At 42.7% G+C, this 20,309-nt stretch overlaps 1 protein-coding gene across 1 annotated transcript in view; it reads left to right on the forward strand.

The window, feature by feature from the left end:
- LOC128643196 (sodium-dependent phosphate transport protein 2C-like) overlaps positions 1-20,309 on the forward strand; it is a gene marked incomplete at its 5' end in the record, with an annotated part of 95,814 nt that overhangs the window by 8,873 nt on the left and 66,632 nt on the right. Inside the window, one exon of the mRNA XM_053696181.1 lies at positions 1,176-1,371. Within this exon, the coding sequence (XP_053552156.1) occupies positions 1,176-1,371 (196 nt within the window). The remainder of the gene's footprint in view (positions 1-1,175; positions 1,372-20,309) is intronic.

A 20,309-nucleotide genomic window follows, 5' to 3' on the forward strand; every position in this document is an offset into this window, starting at 1 on the left:
CTGGCTCCTTAAAGGGACACTCAGGTTAAATAAAATTTTCATGATTCAGATACAGCATGCAATTTTAAACAACTTTCCAATTTACTTCCATTAAAAAAAATGTTCACAGCCTTTTATATTTACACTTTTTGAGTCACCAGATCCTACTGAGCATGTGCAAGAATTCACAGACTATACGTATATGCATTTGTGATTGGCTGATTGCTATCACATGGTACAAGGGGAGTTGAAATATACATAACTTTGAAATTTGTTATAAAAAAATCTACTACTCATTTGAAATTCAGAATAAGTGCTATTGCATTGTCTTGTTATCTTGCATTTGTTGATTATGCAAATCTAATGTGTTGACTGCTCCTTTAACTTAGATGCCTTCGTTTTCAAATAAAGATAGCAGGAGAACGAAGAAACATTTATAATAGGAGTAATTTAGAAAGTTGCTTAAAATTGCCTGCTCTATCTGAATAACGAAAGAAAAAAATTGGGTTCAGTGTCCCTTTAAGGGAGTATCAATAAACTACTCTTCACCTGCAAAACCTTGTAAATGATACTAATAAAATAGCAGTGTTAAATGATTGTAAAAAAGATATATATATTTTGCAACTTTAAATGTCACTTTAAATTTATTTTACAGAGGTTATGTCCTCTGTTCTCATCAAATTCTTTGTTTAAAAAAAGATATCTAGATAGGTGGTGCACACATTCATACCAGAAAACACTGCTGCCACCTATTGTTCTTGCAAAATGCGAAACAGTTATAAAACTGCTGTCATATATTGCTCCAGTTACGTGCACGCTCCTACACCTTCCTACCTGCTTTCCGTTAAAAGATACTAAGAGGACAAAAGTAAATTTGACAAAAGAAATAAATTGGAAAGTTTTTTTTAAATATTTTACACTCTATCTGAATTATATAAAAAAAAAATTGGTTTTATGGCCCTTTAAATTTCAAATAGAAATATGGACCTTCTAGTTCCTATCTGCGGTTAAAATCAGTTTCTAATGAAAAAAATTTGCAGTTTAAAAGGCAAATGTTTGGTCTTATATGTAGAACTAATATCTACTGTAAGAACCAACAATACTCTGTCCCAATAGGGCGATCTTTTGAGCATAACAACTTCTTGACGTGTATAGCTCAATGTTTATTGTTTAACAGCTGTATTTTATGGTCACAGGGCTTTTGGCGGTTCCGCAGTACATGGCATTTTCAACTGGTTGACAGTTCTTGTCTTGCTGCCCATTGAGATTGGCACTGGATATCTTTATCATGTCTCCAAAGCAATCATTAACAGCTTCAACATCTATGCAGGAGGCGATGCACCAGATATCCTAAAAGTCATAACAGTGCCCTTCACACACCTCATTATTAGGGTAAGTGGTGAACTGCTACATATTATGCCAGTCCCTTTATGTATTGGTCGTTGAAATTTGATGGATCAATTATCTTAAAGGGCCATGATACCCAAATGTTGAAACACTTGAAAGTGATGCAATATAGCTGTAAAAAGCCTTAACATCTCTAGGTAAAAAATAAAGATAGTTTACCTCAAAAGTTCCTCAGTAGCCACATCCCATTGTAAAGGACTTCTAAGCAACAAATCAGTATGTCTGTCCCTGGACAGCGAAAGTAGCGATGATTCGTGCGCACTCATCTTATTTCCCTATTCAGTTTAAGGAAGTTTACTATGAAATCTCATGAGAGTTAAGTGAAATCTCATGAAATCACAGTAAAAGAGTTCATGACCTCAGCACTGCTGATGCTGATTGGTTGCTGTTCATTTCTTATTTTTATTTCTTTTACCTGCAGCTGGGCAACAGCTGAACTATAACTTTTTACACAGAACTTACTCTGCTGAGCTAAGGAAATTGTGAGGTAAAATATCTTCCTTTTTTACATAGAGATGCTCAGGTGATATTTTCCGGTCATCTTTTTACAGTTATGCTGCATCAGTCTCAAGTGATTTAGCATATGAGTATTATGTCCCTTTAAAGGCACATGAAACACAAAAAACAAAATTTATGCTTACCTGATAAATTTCTTTCTTTTGCGATGTACCGAGTCCACAGAGCTGTCTATATAGCTCCCCCTTAACTCCACCCCCCAGTCATTCGACCGAAGGCCAAGGAAGAAAAAGGAGAAACTATAAGGTGCAGAGGTGACTGAAGTTTACATAAAAAATACTATCTGTCTTGATAGACAGGGTGGGCCGTGGACTCGGTACATCGCAAAAGAAAGACATTTATCAGGTAAGCATAGATTTTGTTTTCTTTTGCAAGATGTACCGAGTCCACGGATTCATCCTTACTTGTGGGATACCAATACCAAAGCTTTAGGACACGGATGAAGGGAGGAACAAGACAGGAGCCGAAACGGAAGGCACCACTGCTTGCAAAACCTTTCTCCCAAAAATAGCCTCAGAAGAAGCAAAAGTATCAAATTTGTAAAATTTGTAAAAGAAATAAAGCGAAGACCAAGTCGCAGCCTTACAAATCTGTTCAACAGAAGCATCATTTTTAAAAGCCAATGTGGAAGCCACCGCTCTACTAGAGTGAGCAGTAATTATTTCAGGAGGCTGCTGTCCAGCAGTCTCATAAGCCAAACGGATGATGCTTTTCAGCCAAAAGGAAAGAGAGGTAGCCGTAGCCTTTTGACCCCTACGTTTTCCAGAATAATACAATAAACAAAGAAGATGATTGACGAAAATCTTTGGTTGCCTGCAAATAGAACTTGAAAGCACGAACCATGTCCAAGTTGTGCAATAAACGTTCCTTCTTAGAAGAAGGATAAGGACACAGAGAAGGAACAACAATCTCCTGATTGATATTCTTATTAGACACAACCTTAGGAAGAAAAACGGGTTTGGTACGCAAAACTACCTTATCTGCATGGAAAACAAGATAAGGCGAGTCACATTGTAATGCAGATAATTCAGAAACCCTTCGAGCTGAAGAGATAGCCACTAGAAACAGAACTTTCCAAGATAGAAGCTTAATATCTATGGAATGCATGGGTTCAAACAGAACCCCCTGAAGAACATTAAGAACTAAATTTAGACTCCATGGCGGAGCAACAGGTTTAAACACAGGCTTGATTCTAACTAAAGCCTGACAAAAAGCCTGAACGTCTGGGACATCTGCCAGATGCTTGTGCAATAGAATAGACAAAGCAGATATCTGTCCTTTTAAGGAACTAGCTGACAATCCTTTCTCCAATCCTTCTTGAAGAAAGGACAAAATCCTAGGAATCCTGATCTTACTCCAAGAGTAGCCTTTGGATTCGGACCAAAAAAGATATTTACGCCATATCTTATGATAGATTTTCCTGGTTACAGGCTTTCGAGCCTGAATCAAGGTATCTATGACCGACTCAGAGAAACCCCGCTTTGATAAAATCAAGCGTTCAATCTCCAAGCAGTCAGTTGCAGAGAAATTAGATTTGGATGCTTGAAAGGACCTTGAATCAGAAGGTCCTGTCGCAATGGTAGAGTCTATGGTGGCAGAGATGACATGTCCACCAGGTCTGCATACCAAGTCCTGTGTGGCCACGCAGGTGCTATCAAAATCACTGAAGCTCTCTCCTGTTTGATTCTGGCAATCAGACGCGGAAGGGGAGGGAAAGGTGGAAACACATAAGCTAGGTTGAACGACCAGGGTACTGCTAGAGCATCTATCAGTACAGCCTGAGGATCCCTGGACCTGGATCCGTAACAAGGAAGTTTGGCGTTCTGACGAGACGCCATCAGATCCAATTCTGGTGTGCCCCATAGCTGAACCAGTTGAGAAAACACCTCCGGATGGAGCTCACACTCCCCCGGATGAAAAGTCTGACGACTTAGAAAATCTGCCTCCCATTTCCCTACCCCTGGGATATAGATCGCTGATAGATGGCAAGAGTGAGTCTCTGCCCATCAGATTATCCTGGAAACTTCTATCATCGCCAAGGAACTCCTTGTTCCCCCCTGATGATTGATATAAGCTACAGTCGTGATGTTGTCCGACTGAAATCTGATGAATCCGGCCGAAGCCAGCTGAGGCCACGCTTGAAAAGCATTGAATATCTCTCTTAATTCCAGAATATTTATCGGTAGGAGGGCCTCCTCCTGAGTCCACAAACCCTGTGCTTTCAGGGAATTCCAGACTGCACCCCAGCACAGTAGGCTGGCGTCCGTCGTCACTATAACCCACGCTGGCCTGCAGAAACACATTCCCCTGGACAGGTGATCCTGTGACAACCACCAAAGAAGAGAGTCTCTGGTCTCTTGATCCAGATTTATCTGAGGAGATAAATCTGCATAATCCCCATTCCACTGTTTGAGCATGCATAGTTGCAGTGGTCTAAGATGCAAGCGAGCAAACAGAACTATGTCCATTGCCGCTACCATAAGTCCGATTACCTCCATACACTGAGCCACTGACGGCCGAGGAATGGAATGAAGAGCTAGGCAGGTGGTTAAAATCTTTGATTTCCTGACCTCCGTCAGAAAATTTTTCATATCCACCGAATCTATCAGAGTTCCCAGGAATGGAACTCTTGTGAGAGGAATAAGAGAACTCTTTTTACGTTCACCTTCCACCCATGAGATCTTAGAAAGGCCAACACTACGTCCGTGTGAGACTTGGCTAATTGGAAAGTCGACGCTTGAATTAGGATGTAGTCTAGATAAGGCGCCACTGCTATGCCCCGTGGCCTTAGGACCGCCAGAAGGGACCCTAGCACCTTTGTGAAGATTCTTGGCGCCGTGGCCAACCCGAAGGGAAGAACCACAAACTGGTAATGCCTGTCCAGAAAGGCAAACCTGAGGAACTGCTGATGATCTTTGTGGATAGGAATGTGTAGATACGCATCCTTTAAATCCACGGTGGTCATATATTGACCCTCCTGGATCATTGGTAAAATAGTCCGAATGGTCTCCATCTTGAAGGATGGAACTCTTAGGAATTGGTTTAGGATCTTGAGATCTAGAATTGGTCTGAAGGTTCCCTCTTTTTTGGGAACCACAAACAGATTGGAGTAGAAACTTTGTCCCTGTTCTGCTTTCGGAACTGGGCAGATCACTACCATGGTAAAAAGGTCTTCTACACAGCGTAAGAACGCCTCTCTTTTTGTCTGGTTTACAGACAATTGGGAAAGATGGAATCTCCCCTGTGGAGGAGAATCCTTGAAATCTAGAATATACCCCTGGGTTAAAATTCCTACGGCCCAGGAGTCCTGAACGCCTCTTGCCCAGGCCTGAGCAAAGAGAGAGAGTCTGCCCCCTACTAGATCCGGTCCCGGATCGGGGGCTACCCCTTCATGCTGTCTTAGTGGCAGCAGCAGGCTTTTTGGCCTGTTTACCCTTGTTCCAAGCCTGGTTAGGTCTCCAGGTTGGCTTGGATTGAGCAAAGTTCCCCTCTTGCTTTGCAGCAGGGCAAGAGGAAGCAGGACCACCCTTGAAGTTTCGAAAGGAACGAAAATTATTTTGTTTGGTCCTTGACTTATTTGACTTATCTTGGGGGAGGGCATGACCCTTCCCCCCAGTGATGTCTGAAATGATCTCTTTCAGTGCAGGCCCGAATAGGGTCTTAACTTTGAAAGGGATGGTCTAAAGCTTAGATTTTGATCAGCCGACCAGGACTTAAGCCATAACGCTCTACGCACTAAAATGGCAAAACCTGAATTATTTGCCGCTAACTTAGCGAGATGAAAAGCGGCGTCTGTAATAAAAAAATTAGCTAGCTTAAGAGCCTTAATTCTGTCCAGAATATCATCTAGTGGAGTCTCCACCTGAAGAGCCTCTTCTAGAGCCTCAAACCAAAAGGCAGCTGCAGTGGTTACAGGAACAATGCACGCTATACAGGGAGTGCAGAATTATTAGGCAAATGAGTATTTTGACCACATCATCCTCTTTATGCATGTTGTCTTACTCCAAGCTGTATAGGCTCGAAAGCCTACTACCAATTAAGCATATTAGGTGATGTGCATCTCTGTAATGAGAAGGGGTGTGGTCTAATGACATCAACACCCTATATCAGGTGTGCATAATTATTAGGCAACTTCCTTTCCTTTGGCAAAATGGGTCAAAAGAAGGACTTGACAGGCTCAGAAAAGTCAAAAATAGTGAGATATCTTGCAGAGGGATGCAGCACTCTTAAAATTGCAAAGCTTCTGAAGCGTGATCATCGAACAATCAAGCGTTTCATTCAAAATAGTCAACAGGGTCGCAAGAAGCGTGTGGAAAAACCAAGGCGCAAAATAACTGCCCATGAACTGAGAAAAGTCAAGCGTGCAGCTGCCAAGATGCCACTTGCCACCACTTTGGCCATATTTCAGAGCTGCAACATCACTGGAGTGCCCAAAAGCACAAGGTGCGCAATACTCAGATACATGGCCAAGGTAAGAAAGGCTGAAAGACGACCACCACTGAACAAGACACACAAGCTGAAAAGTCAAGACTGGGCCAAGAAATATCTCAAGACTGATTTTTCTAAGGTTTTATGGACTGATGAAATGAGAGTGAGTCTTGATGGGCCAGATGGATGGGCCCCTGGCTGGATTGGTAAAGGGCAGAGAGCTCCAGTCCGACTCAGACGCCAGCAAGGTGGAGGTGGAGTACTGGTTTGGGCTGGTATCATCAAAGATGAGCTTGTGGGGCCTTTTCGGGTTGAGGATGGAGTCAAGCTCAACTCCCAGTCCTACTGCCAGTTTCTGGAAGACACCTTCTTCAAGCAGTGGTACAGGAAGAAGTCTGCATCCTTCAAGAAAAACATGATTTTCATGCAGGACAATGCTCCATCACATGCGTCCAAGTACTCCACAGCGTGGCTGGCAAGAAAGGGTATAAAAGAAGAAAATCTAATGACATGGCCTCCTTGTTCACCTGATCTGAACCCCATTGAGAACCTGTGGTCCATCATCAAATGTGAGATTTACAAGGAGGGAAAACAGTACACCTCTCTGAACAGTGTCTGGGAGGCTGTGGTTGCTGCTGCACGCAATGTTGATGGTGAACAGATCAAAACACTGACAGAATCCATGGATGGCAGGCTTTTGAGTGTCCTTGCAAAGAAAGGTGGCTATATTGGTCACTGATTTGTTTTTGTTTTGTTTTTGAATGTCAGAAATGTATATTTGTGAATGTTGAGATGTTATATTGGTTTCAATGGCAAAAATAAATAATTGAAATGGGTATATATTTGTTTTTTGTTAAGTTGCCTAATAATTATGCACAGTAATAGTCACCTGTACACACAGATATCCCCCTAAAATAGCTATAACTAAAAACAAACTAAAAACTACTTCCAAAACTATTCAACTTTGATATTAATGAGTTTTTTGGGTTCATTGAGAACATGGTTGTTGTTCAATAATAAAATTAATCCTCAAAAATACAACTTGCCTAATAATTCTGCACTCCCTGTAGGTTGAAGAAGAAAACCTTGATGAACAAAAATTTTCTTTAGGAGACCCTCTAATTTTTTATCCATAGGATCAATTAAAGCACAACTGTCTTCAAAAGGTATAGTTGTACGCTTAGCCAGAGTAGAAATAGCTCCCTCCACCTTAGGGACTGTTTGCCATGAGTCCCTCATGGTGTCAGATATGGGAAACATTTTCTTAAAAACAGGAGGGGGAGCGAACGGAATACCTGGTCTATCCCACTCCTTAGTAACAATGTCTGAAATCCTCTTAGGGACCGGAAAAACATCAGTGTAAACAGGAACCTCTAAATATTTGTCCATTTTACACAATTTCTCTGGAACTACAATAGGGTCACAATCATCCAGAGTCGCTAAAACCTCCCTGAGCAATAAACGGAGGTATTCTAGCCGTCATTTCTGAATCTGTCTGAGGGAACATCCTTCCTGAATCAGAAATCTCTCCCTCAGATAGCAAATCCCTCATCCCTACCTCAGAACATTGTGAGGGAATATTGGATACGGCTACTAAAGCGTCAGAAGGCTCAGCATTTGTTCTTAAAGGACCAGTCAACACAGTAGATTTGCATAATCAACAAATGCAAGATAACAAGACAATGCAATAGCACTTAGTCTGAACTTCAAAATGAGTAGTAGATTTTTTTTTTTAATTTTTAAAAGTTATGTCTATTTCCACTCCCCCTGTACCATGTGACAGCCATCAGCCAATCACAAATGCATACACGTACCATGCGACAGCCATCAGCCATTCACAAATGCATACACACTTATTCTTGCACATGGATCCAAGTTTAAATATAAAAAGACTGTGCACATTTTGTTAATGGAAGTAAATTGGAAAGTTGTTTCAAATGGCATATTCTATCTGAATAATGAAAGTTTAATTTGATTGAGTGCCCCTTTAACCCAGAGCTACTGCGCTTCCCTTGCAACCCTGGCAGTTTAGATAAAACCTCTGTGAGGGTAGTATTCATAACTGAGGCCATATCTTGCAAGGTGAAAGAATTAGACGCACTAGAAGTACTTGGCGTCGCTTGTGCGGGCGTTACTGGTTGTGACACTTGGGGAGAACTAGATGGCAAAACCTGATTTCCTTCTGTCTGAGAATCATCCAATGCCAAACTCTTATAAGTCAAAATATGCTGTTTGCAATTTATAGACATATCAGTACAAGTGAGACACATTCTAAGAGGGGGTTCCACAATGGATTCTAAACAAATTGAGCAATGAGTTTCCTCAATGTCAGACATGTTGAACAGGCTAGTAATGAGACAAGCAAGCTTGGAAAACACTTTATTTAATGAAAAAAACACAATTTTCAAAAACGGTACTGTGCCTTTAAGAGAAAAAAAAGGCATACACAAACTGCAAAAATGCTTAAAATTGCCTCAAATTTTCAGAAATTTTTACAGTACACCCACTAAGCTCTAGTAAGATTGCACCACAAATAATTAAGCAATAAACCCCCAAATGAAAAAACCGGATTGACAAATGTCCAAAACCGGTAAAAAAAACCTCTGTCAGCACCTTGCCACAGCTCTGCTGTGGCGCCTACCTGCCCTGAGGGAACGATAATGTGGGGATAAAGCTTCGATTAGGCCCCAGAGGTGTACCAGGACCTCTGGAGATGTTGCTTGCTGCTTGTCTGCACTGAGGTGCGAAAATAGGCCCCGCCCATCTCACTCGATGTTGCTGGGGCCTACACAAAATCTACCAAACCTTTTTTGTAAGCCATGTGGGTTATAAAAACCCCTAAATAAGCCAAGTGTACCCTCAAACAGATGTCCCATAAGAAATAAAATCAGTACTCCCAGAACACACAAACGTTTGGCTAATATATCATATACAAACTGAGTGCCCATAAGATTAGCCCTTTATGCAAGCTAGTAATGCCTCTTATAAAAACATAATTTATGCTTACCTGATAAATTTATTTCTCTTGTAGTGTATCCAGTCCACGGATCATCCATTACTTATGGGATATTCTCCTTCCCAACAGGAAGTTGCAAGAGGATCACTCACAGCAGAGCTGCTATATAGCTCCTCCCCTAACTGCCATATCCAGTCATTCGACCGAAACAAACAGAGAAAGGAGAAACCATAGGGTGCAGTGGTGACTGTAGTTTAATTAAATTTTAGACCTGCCTTAAAATGACAGGGCGGGCCTTGGACTGGATACACTACAAGAGAAATAAATTTATCAGGTAAGCATAAATTATGTTTTCTCTTGTTAAGTGTATCCAGTCCACGGATCATCCATTACTTATGGGATACCAATACCAAAGCTAAAGTACACGGATGATGGGAGGGACAAAGCAGGGATTAAGCGGAAGGAACCACTGCCTGAAGAACCTTTCTCCCAAAAACAGCCTCCGAAGAAGCAAAAGTATCAAATTTGTAAAATTTTGAAAAAGTGTGAAGCGAAGACCAAGTCGCGGCCTTGCAAATCTGTTCAACAGAGGCCTCATTTTTAAAGGCCCAGGTGGAAGCCACAGCTCTAGTAGAATGAGCTGTAATTCTTTCAGGGTGCTGCTGTCCAGCAGTCTCATAGGCTAGGCGTATAATACTCCGAAGCCAAAAGGAAAGAGAGGTTGCCGAAGCTTTTTGACCTCTCCTCTGTCCAGAATAAACGACAAACAGGGAAGATGTTTGACGAATATCTTTAGTAGCTTGTAAGTAAAACTTCAAGGCACGGACTACGTCCAGATTATGTAAAAGACGTTCCTTCTTTGAAGAAGGATTAGGACACAATGATGGAACAACAATCTCTTGATTGATATTCTTGTTAGAAACCATCTTAGGTAAAAACCCAGGTTTGGTACGCAGAACTACCTTATCTGCATGAAAAATCAGATAAGGAGAATCACATTGTAAGGCAGATAGCTCAGAGACTCTCCGAGCCGAGGAAATAGCCATCAAAAACAGAACTTTCCAAGATAAAAGCTTAATATCAATGGAATGAAGGGGTTCAAACGGAACTCCTTGAAGAACTTTAAGAACCAAGTTTAAGCTCCATGGGGGAGCAACAGGTTTAAACACAGGCTTAATTCTAACCAAAGCCTGACAAAATGCCTGGATGTCTGGAACTTCTGCCAGACGCTTGTGCAAAAGAATAGACAGAGCAGAAATCTGTCCCTTTAAAGAACTAGCTTGGAGAAAGGACAATATCCTAGGAATCCTAACCTTACTCCATGAGTAATTCTTGGATTCACACCAGTAAAGATATGTACGCCATATCTTGTGATAGATTTTCCTGGTAACAGGCTTTCGTGCCTGTATTAAGGTATCAATGACTGACTCGGAGAAGCCACGCTTTGATAGAATCAAGCGTTCAATCTCCATGCAGTCAGTCTCAGAGAAATTAGATTTGGATGATTGAAAGGACCTTGTATTAGAAGGTCTTGTCTTAGAGGCAGAGTCCATGGTGGAAAGGATGACATGTCCACTAGGTCTGCATACCAGGTCCTGCGTGGCAACCCAGGCGTTATTAGAATCACAGATGCTCTCTCCTGTTTGATTTTGGCAATCAGTCGGGGGAGCAGAGGAAACGGTGGAAACACATAAGCCAGGTTGAAGAACCAAGGCGCTGCTAGAGCATCTATCAGTGTCGCTTCTGGGTCCCTGGACCTGGATCCGTAACAAGGAAGCTTGGCGTTGTGGCGAGACGCCATGAGATCCAACTCTGGTTTGCCCTAACGATGAATCAATTGAGCAAACACCTCCGGATGGAGTTCCCACTCCCCCGGGTGAAAAGTCTGACGACTTAGAAAATCCGCCTCCCAGTTCTCCATGCCTGGGATATGGATTGCTGACAGGTGGCAAGAGTGAGTCTCTTCCCAGCGAATTATTTTTGAGACTTCTAACATCGCTAGGGAACTCCTGGTTTTCCCTTGATGGTTGATGTAAGCCACAGTCGTGATAATGTCCGACTGAAATCTGTCGAACCTCAGTGTTGCTAACTGAGGCCAAGCCAGAAGAGCATTGAATATTGCTCTTAACTCCAGAATATTTATCGGAAGGAGTTTCTCCTCCTGAGTCCACGATCCCTGTGCCTTCAGGGAGTTCCAGACTGCACCCCAACCTAGAAGGCTGACATCTGTTGTTACAATTGTCCAATCTGGCTTGCGAAAGGTCATATCCTCGGACAGGTGGACCCGAGACAACCACCAGAGAAGAGAATCTCTGGTCTCTTGATCCAGATTTAGCAGAGGGGACAAATCTGTGTAATCCCCATTCCACTGATTTAGCATGCATAATTGCAGCGGTCTGAGATGTAGGCGCGCAAATGGCACTATGTCCATTGCCGCTACCATTAAGCCGATCACCTCCATACACTGAGCCACCGAAGGGCGCGGAATGGAATGAAGAATACGGCAAGCATTTAGAAGCTTTGATAACCTGGACTCTGTCAGGTAAATTTTCATCTCTACAGAATCTATAAGAGTCCCTAAGAAGGAGAATCTTGTGAGTGGGGATAGAGAACTCTTTTCCTCGTTCACTTTCCACCCGTGCGATCTCAGAAATGCCAGAACTATCTCTGTATGAGACTTGGCAATTTGAAAGCTTGACGCCTGTATCAGGATGACGTCTAGATACGGAGCCACCGCTATGCCTCGCGGTCTTAGAACCGTCAGAAGTGAGCCCAGAACCTTTGTAAAGATTCTTGGGGCTGTAGCCAACCCGAAGGGAAGATCTACAAATTGGTAATGCCTGTCTAGAAAGGCAAACCTTAGGAACCGATGATGATCTTTGTGAATCGGTATGTGAAGGTAGGCATCCTTTAAGTCCACTGTGGTCATGTACTGACCCTCTTGGATCATGGGTAGGATGGTCCGAATAGTTTCCATTTTGAAAGATGGAACTCTGAGGAATTTGTTTAAGATCTTTAGATCCAAAATTGGTCTGAAGGTTCCCTCTTTTTTGGGAACCACAAACAGATTTGAATAAAAACCCTGTCCTTGTTCCGTCCGCGGAACTGGATGGATCACTCCCATTACTAGGAAGTCTTGCACACAGCGTAGGAATGCCTCTTTCTTTATCTGATTTGCAGATAACCTTGAAAGATGAAATCTCCATTGTGGATGGGAAGCTTTGAAGTCCAGAAGATATCCCTGAGATATGATCTCCAACGCCCAGGGATCCTGAACATCTCTTGCCCACGCCTGGGCGAAGAGAAAAAGTCTGCCCCCTACTAGATCCGTCGCCGGATAGGGGGCCGTTCCTTCATGCTGTCTTAGAGGCAGCAGCAGGCTTTCTGGCCTGCTTGCCTTTGTTCCAGGACTGGTTAGGTTTCCAGGCCTGCTTAGATTGAGCAAAAGTTCCCTCTTGTCTTGAAGCGGAGGAAGTTGATGCTGCACCTGTCTTGGAATTTCGAAAGGCACGAAAATTAGACTGTTTGGCCTTTGATTTGGCCCTGTCCTGAGGAAGGGTATGACCCTTACCTCCAGTAATGTCAGCAATAATTTCTTTCAAACCAGGCTGAATAAGGTCTGCCCCTTGAAAGGAATGTTGAGTAATTTAGACTGTGAAGTCACATCAGCTGAACAGGATTTGAGCCATAGCGCCCTACGCGCCTGGATGGCGAATCCGGAATTCTTAGCCGTTAGTTTAGTCAAATGAACAATGGCATCAGAAACAAATGAGTTAGCTAGCTTAAGAGTTCTAAGCTTGTCAACAATTTCAGTCAATGGAGCTGTATGGATGGCCTCTTCCAGGGCCTCAAACCAGAATGCCGCCGCAGCAGTGACAGGCGCAATGCATGCAAGGGGCTGTAAAATAAAACCTTGTTGAATAAACATTTTCTTAAGGTAACCCTCTAATTTTTTATCCATTGGATCTGAAAAAGCACAACTGTCCTCAACCGGGATAGTGGTACGCTTTGATAAAGTAGAAACTGCTCCCTTCACCTTAGGGACAGTCTGCCATAAGTCCCGTGTAGTGGCATCTATTGGAAACATTTTTCTAAATATAGGAGGTGGGGAAAAGGGCACACCGGGCCTATCCCACTCCTTACTAATAATTTCTGTAAGCCTTTTAGGTATTGGAAAAACATCAGTACTCACCGGCACTGCATAGTATTTATCCAGCCTACACAATTTCTCTGGCACTGCAATTGTGTCACAGTCATTCAGAGCAGCTAATACCTCCCCAAGCAATACACGGAGGTTCTCAAGCTTAAATTTAAAATTAGAAATCTCTGAATCAGGTCTCCCCGAATCAGAGACGTCACCCACAGACTGAAGCTCTCCGTCCTCAGGTTCTGCATATTGTGACGCAGTATCAGACATGGCTCTTACAGCATCTACGCGCTCTGTATCTCGTCTAACCCCAGAGCTATCGCGCTTGCCTCTCAATTCAGGCAATCTGGATAATACCTCTGACAGGGTATTATTCATGATTGCAGCCATGTCCTGCAAAGTAATCCCTATGGGCGTCCCTGATGTACTTGGCGCCATATTAGCGTGCGTCCCATGAGCGGGAGGCGAAGGGTCCGACACGTGGGGAGAGTTAGTCGGCATAACTTCCCCCTCGACAGACCCCTCTGGTGACAATTCTTTTATAGATAAAGACTGATCTTTACTGTTTAAGGTGAAATCAATACATTTAGTACACATTCTCCTATGGGGCTCCACCATGGCTTTTAAACATAATGAACAAGTATCCTCTGTTTCAGACATGTTTGTACAGACTAGCAATGAGACTAGCAAGCTTGGAAAACACTTTAAAGCAAGTTAACAAGCAATATAAAAAACGTTACTGTGTCTTTAAGAGAAACAAATTTTGACAAAATTTGAAATAACAGTGAAAAAAGTCAGTTACACTAACAAAAGTTTTACAGTGTATGTAACAAGTCAGCAGAGCATTGCACCCACTTGCAAATGGATGATTAACCCCTTAATAACAAAAACAGAATAATAAATGACAAAAAACGTTTTTTAAACACAGTCACAACAACTGCCACAGTCTACTGTGATTGTTACCCTCCTCAAACACGACTTTGAAGCCTTTTGAGCCATTCAGAGATGTCCTGTATCATGCAGAGGGAAGCTGAATGTCTCTGTCAGTATTTTTATCTGCACAGAAAAGCACTAAAATAGGCCCTTCCCACTCATATTGCAACAGTGGAAAGCTTCAGGAAACTGTCTCTAGGCAGAAATCAAACCAGCCAAAAAACTAGGCCCCAATAAGTTTTGTCACCAAACATATATAAAAACGATTAACATGTCAGCAAACGTTTTATATTACATTTTTATAAGAGTATGCATCTCTATTAATAAGCCTGATACCAGTAGCTATCACTGCATTTAAGGCTTTACTTACATTAATCCGGTATAAGCAGCATTTTCTAGCAAATTCCATCCCTAGAAAAATATTAACTGCACATACCTTATTGCAGGAAAACCTGCACGCCATTCCCTCTCTGAAGTTACCTCACTCCTCAGAATATGTGAGAACAGCCATGGATCTTAGTTACTTCTGCTAAGATCATAGAAAATGCAGGCAGATTCTTCTTCTAAATACTGCCTGAGATAAACAGCACACTCCGGTACCATTTAAAAATAACAAACTTTTGATTGAAGAAATAAACTAAGTATAAAACACCACTCTCCTCTTACGACCTCCATCTTTGTTGAGGGTTGCAAGAGAATGACTGGATATGGCAGTTAGGGGAGGAGCTATATAGCAGCTCTGCTGTGGGTGATCCTCTTGCAACTTCCTGTTGGGAAGGAGAATATCCCATAAGTAATGGATGATCCGTGGACTGGATACACTTAACAAGAGAAACTAGGATTACTGCTTACCCTTCCCCTAATGGAGATACTGTCAGCCTTTCTGAGTTAACACAGTCTCTGCAGAAAAAATGACTGAACATACCTCATTGCTGTATAGCAAGAAACCGTTCCTCACACTGAAGTCTTCCTGTACTCCTCAGCTTCTGTGGGAACAGCAGTGGACCTTAGTTACAAATGCTAAGATCATCATCCTCCAGGCAGAAATCTTCATCTATGTAAATAGTACAACACCGGTACCATTTAAAAATAACAAACTCTTGATTGAAGATATAATAAAAGTAACAGTTTAACACCTCTTTCACTTTACCCTTCCTGCTTAAAGCCGGCAAAGAGAATGACTGGGGGTGGAGTTAAGGGGGGAGCTATATAGACAGCTCTGCTGTGGTGCTCTCTTTGCCACTTCCTGTTAGGAAGGATAATATCCCACAAGTAAGGATAAATCCGTGGACTCGGTACATCTTGCAAAAGAAAAAATCTTTCATGATTCAGATATAGAATACAATTTCAAAAAAGTTTCCAATTTACTTCTTTTATCAAATTTGCTTTGGTCTCTTTTTTCACACAGATCATAAAATTTTAAAAAGGTTTCAAATTTACTAATATTATTATATTTGCTTTGTTCTCGTGTTATTATTTGTTGAAGAGATATTTAGCTAGGTAGCATGCACATGTCTGTAGCACTACATGACAGGAAATAGTGCTGCCATCTCTCTTGCTAATGTATAACTGTTGCAAAACTGTTGCCATAAAGTGCTACAGACACATGCGCACACCAGATTTTACCTTCCTGCTTTTCAACAAAGGATACAAAGTGAAAATTAGAATTGGAAAGTTGTTTAAAATAGTATGTTCTATCTAAATCATGAAAGAAAAAAAAACAGAATTTATGCTTACCTGATACATTTCTTTCTCTTGTGATGTATCGAGTCCACGGATTCATCCATACTTGTGAGATATTCTCCTTCCCTACAGGAAGTGGCAGAGAGAGCACCCACAGCAGAGCTGTTTATATAGCTCCTCCCTTAGCTCCACCCCCAGTCATTCGACCGAAGGCTAGGAAGAAAAAGGAGAAACTATAGGGTGCAGTGGTGACTGAAGTTTTTTAAATAAAAAACAGAATTTATGCTTACCTGATAAATTACTTTCTCCAACGGTGTGTCCGGTCCACGGCGTCATCCTTACTTGTGGGAATATCTCTTCCCCAACAGGAAATGGCAAAGAGTCCCAGCAAATCTGGCCATATAGTCCCTCCTAGGCTCCGCCCACCCCAGTCATTCGACCAACGGACAGGAGGAAAAATAAAGGAGAAACCATATGGTACCGTGGTGACTGTAGTTAGAGAAAATAGAGACCTGATTAAAAAACCAGGGCGGGCCGTGGACCGGACACACCGTTGGAGAAAGTAATTTATCAGGTAAGCATAAATTCTGTTTTCTCCAACATTGGTGTGTCCGGTCCACGGCGTCATCCTTACTTGTGGGAACCAATACCAAAGCTTTAGGACACGGATGAAGGGAGGGAGCAAATCAGGTTACCTAAACGGAAGGCACCACGGCTTGCAAAACCTTTCTCCCAAAAATAGCCTCCGAAGAAGCAAAAGTATCAAATTTGTAAAATTTGGCAAAAGTGTGCAGTGAAGACCAAGTCGCTGCCTTACATATCTGATCAACAGAAGCCTCGTTCTTGAAGGCCCATGTGGAAGCCACAGCCCTAGTGGAGTGAGCTGTGATTCTTTCAGGAGGCTGCCGTCCGGCAGTCTCGTAAGCCAATCGGATGATGCTTTTAAGCAAAAAGGAAAGAGAGGTAGAAGTCGCTTTTTGACCTCTCCTTTTACCAGAATAGACGACAACCAGAGAAGATGTTTGTCTGAAATCTTTTGTAGCTTCTAAATAGAATTTTAGAGCAAGGACTACGTCCAAATTGTGTAACAAACGTTCCTTCTTTGAAACTGGATTCGGACACAAAGAAGGTACAACTATCTCCTGGTTAATATTTTTGTTAGAAACAACCTTTGGAAGAAAACCAGGCTTAGTACGCAAAACCACCTTATCTGCATGGAACACCAGATAGGGCGGAGAACACTGGAGAGCAGATAACTCTGAAACTCTTCTAGCAGAAGAAATTGCAACCAAAAACAAAACTTTCCAAGATAACAACTTAATATCTATGGAATGTAGAGGTTCAAACGGAACCCCTTGAAGAACTGAAAGAACTAGATTTAAACTCCAGGGAGGAGTCAAAGGTCTGTAAACAGGCTTGATCCTAACCAGAGCCTGAACAAATGCTTGAACATCTGGCATAGCTGCCAGTCGTTTGTGTAGTAAGACAGATAAAGCAGAAATCTGTCCCTTTAGAGAACTCGCAGATAATCCTTTATCCAAACCTTCTTGCAGAAAGGAAAGAATCTTAGGAATTTTTATCTTATTCCATGGGAATCCCTTGGATTCACACCAGCAGATATATATTTTCCATATTTTATGGTAAATCTTTCTAGTTACCGGTTTTCTGGCCTGAACCAGAGTATCTATCACAGAATCTGAAAACCCACGCTTTGATAGAATCAAGCGTTCAATCTCCAAGCCATCAGCTGGAGGGAGACCAGATTTGGATGTTCGAATGGACCCTGAACAAGAAGGTCCTGTCTCAAAGGTAGCTTCCATGGTGGAACCGATGACATATTCACCAGGTCTGCATACCAAGTCCTGCGTGGCCACGCAGGAGCTATCAAGATCACCGAGGCCCTCTCCTGTTTGATCCTGGCTACCAGCCTGGGAATGAGAGGAAACGGTGGAAACACATAAGCTAGGTTGAAGGTCCAAGGTGCTACTAGTGCATCCACTAGAGTTGCCTTGGGATCCCTGGATCTGGACCCGTAGCAAGGAACCTTGAAGTTCTGACGAGACGCCATCAGATCCATGTCTGGAATGCCCCATAATTGAGTCAACTGGGCAAAAATCTCCGGGTGGAGTTCCCACTCCCCCGGATGGAATGTCTGACGACTCAGATAATCCGCTTCCCAGTTTTCCACACCTGGGATGTGGATCGCAGATAGATGGCAGGAGTGATCCTCCGCCCATTGTATTATTTTGGTCACTTCTTTCATCGCCAGGGAACTCCTTCTTCCCCCCTGATGATTGATATACGCAACAGTCGTCATGTTGTCTGATTGGAATCTTATGAATCTGGCCTTTGCAAGCTGAGGCCAAGCCCTGAGAGCATTGAATATCACTCTTAGTTCCAGAATGTTTATCGGGGGAAGAGACTCTTCCCGAGACCATAGTCCCTGAGCTTTCAGGGATTCCCAGACCGCGCCCCAGCCCACTAGACTGGCGTCGGTCGTGACAATGACCCACTCTGGTCTGCGGAAGCTCATTCCCTGAGATAGGTGGTCCAGGGATATCCACCAACGGAGTGAATCTCTGGTCTTCTGATCTACTTGAATCACTGGAGACAAGTCTGTATAGTCCCCATTCCACTGTTTCAGCATGCACAGTTGTAATGGTCTTAGATGAATTCGCGCAAAAGGAACTATGTCCATTGCTGCAACCATCAACCCTACTACTTCCATGCACTGAGCTATGGAAGGACGTGGAACAGAATGAAGAACTTGACAAGCGCTTAGAAGTTTTGACTTTCTGACATCTGTCAGAAAAATCCTAATTTCTAAGGAATCTATTATTGTTCCCAAGAAGGGAACTCTTGTTGACGGAGACAGAGAACTTTTTTCTATGTTCACCTTCCATCCGTGAGATCTGAGAAAGGCCAGAACGATGTCTGTATGAGCCTTTGCTCTTGAAAGGGACGACGCTTGTATTAGAATGTCGTCCAAGTATGGTACTACTGCAATGCCCCTGGGTCTTAGAACCGCTAGAAGGGACCCGAGTACCTTTGTGAAAATCCTTGGAGCAGTGGCTAATCCGAATGGGAGGGCCACAAACTGGTAATGTTTGTCCAGAAAGGCGAACCTTAGGAACTGATGATGTTCTTTGTGGATAGGAATATGTAGGTACGCATCCTTTAGATCCACGGTAGTCATAAATTGACCTTCCTGGATAGTGGGTAGAATCATTCGAATGGTTTCCATTTTGAACGATGGTACCCTGAGAAATTTGTTTAGGATCTTTAAATCCAGAATTGGTCTGAAGGTCCCCTCTTTTTTGGGAACTACGAACAGATTTGAGTAAAATCCCATTCCTTGTTCCGTCATTGGAACTGGGTGTATCACTCCCATCTTTAACAGGTCTTCTACACAATGTAAGAACGCCTGTCTCTTTATTTGGTTTGAGGATAAGTGAGACATGTGGAACCTTCCCCTTGGGGGTAGTTCCTTGAATTCCAGAAGATAACCCTGAGAAACTATTTCTAGCGTCCAGGGATCCTGAACATCTCTTGCCCAAGCCTGAGTAAAGAGAGAGAGTCTGCCCCCCACTAGATCCGGTCCCGGATCGGGGGCTACTCCTTCATGCTGTTTTGTTAGCGGTAGCAGGCTTCTTGGCCTGCTTACCCTTGTTCCAGCCTTGTATCAGTTTCCAGGCTGGTTTGGACTGTGAGGCATTACCCTCTTGCTTAGAGGATGCAGAATTAGAGGCCGGTCCGTTCCTGAAATTACGAAAGGAACGAAAATTAGACTTATTCTTGGCCTTGAAAGGCCTATCTTGTGGGAGGGCGTGGCCCTTTCCCCCAGTGATGTCTGAGATAATCTCTTTCAATTCTGGCCCAAAGAGAGTTTTACCCTTGAAGGGGATGTTAAGCAATTTTGTCTTGGATGATACATCCGCTGACCAAGACTTTAGCCAAAGCGCTCTGCGCGCCACAATTGCAAACCCTGAATTTTTCGCCGCTAATCTAGCTAATTGCAAAGCGGCATCTAAAATAAAAGAGTTAGCCAACTTAAGTGCGTGAACTCTGTCCATAACCTCCTCATATGGAGTCTCTCTACTGAGCGACTTTTCTAGTTCCTCGAACCAGAACCACGCTGCTGTAGTGACAGGAACAATGCACGAAATGGGTTGTAGAAGGTAACCTTGCTGTACAAAAATCTTTTTAAGCAAACCTTCCAATTTTTTATCCGATCCGTCGGTCGTGACGATGACCCACTCT

This window comes from Bombina bombina, chromosome 12, assembly GCF_027579735.1.
Source record: "Bombina bombina isolate aBomBom1 chromosome 12, aBomBom1.pri, whole genome shotgun sequence".
Taxonomy (NCBI): Eukaryota; Metazoa; Chordata; class Amphibia; order Anura; family Bombinatoridae; genus Bombina; species Bombina bombina.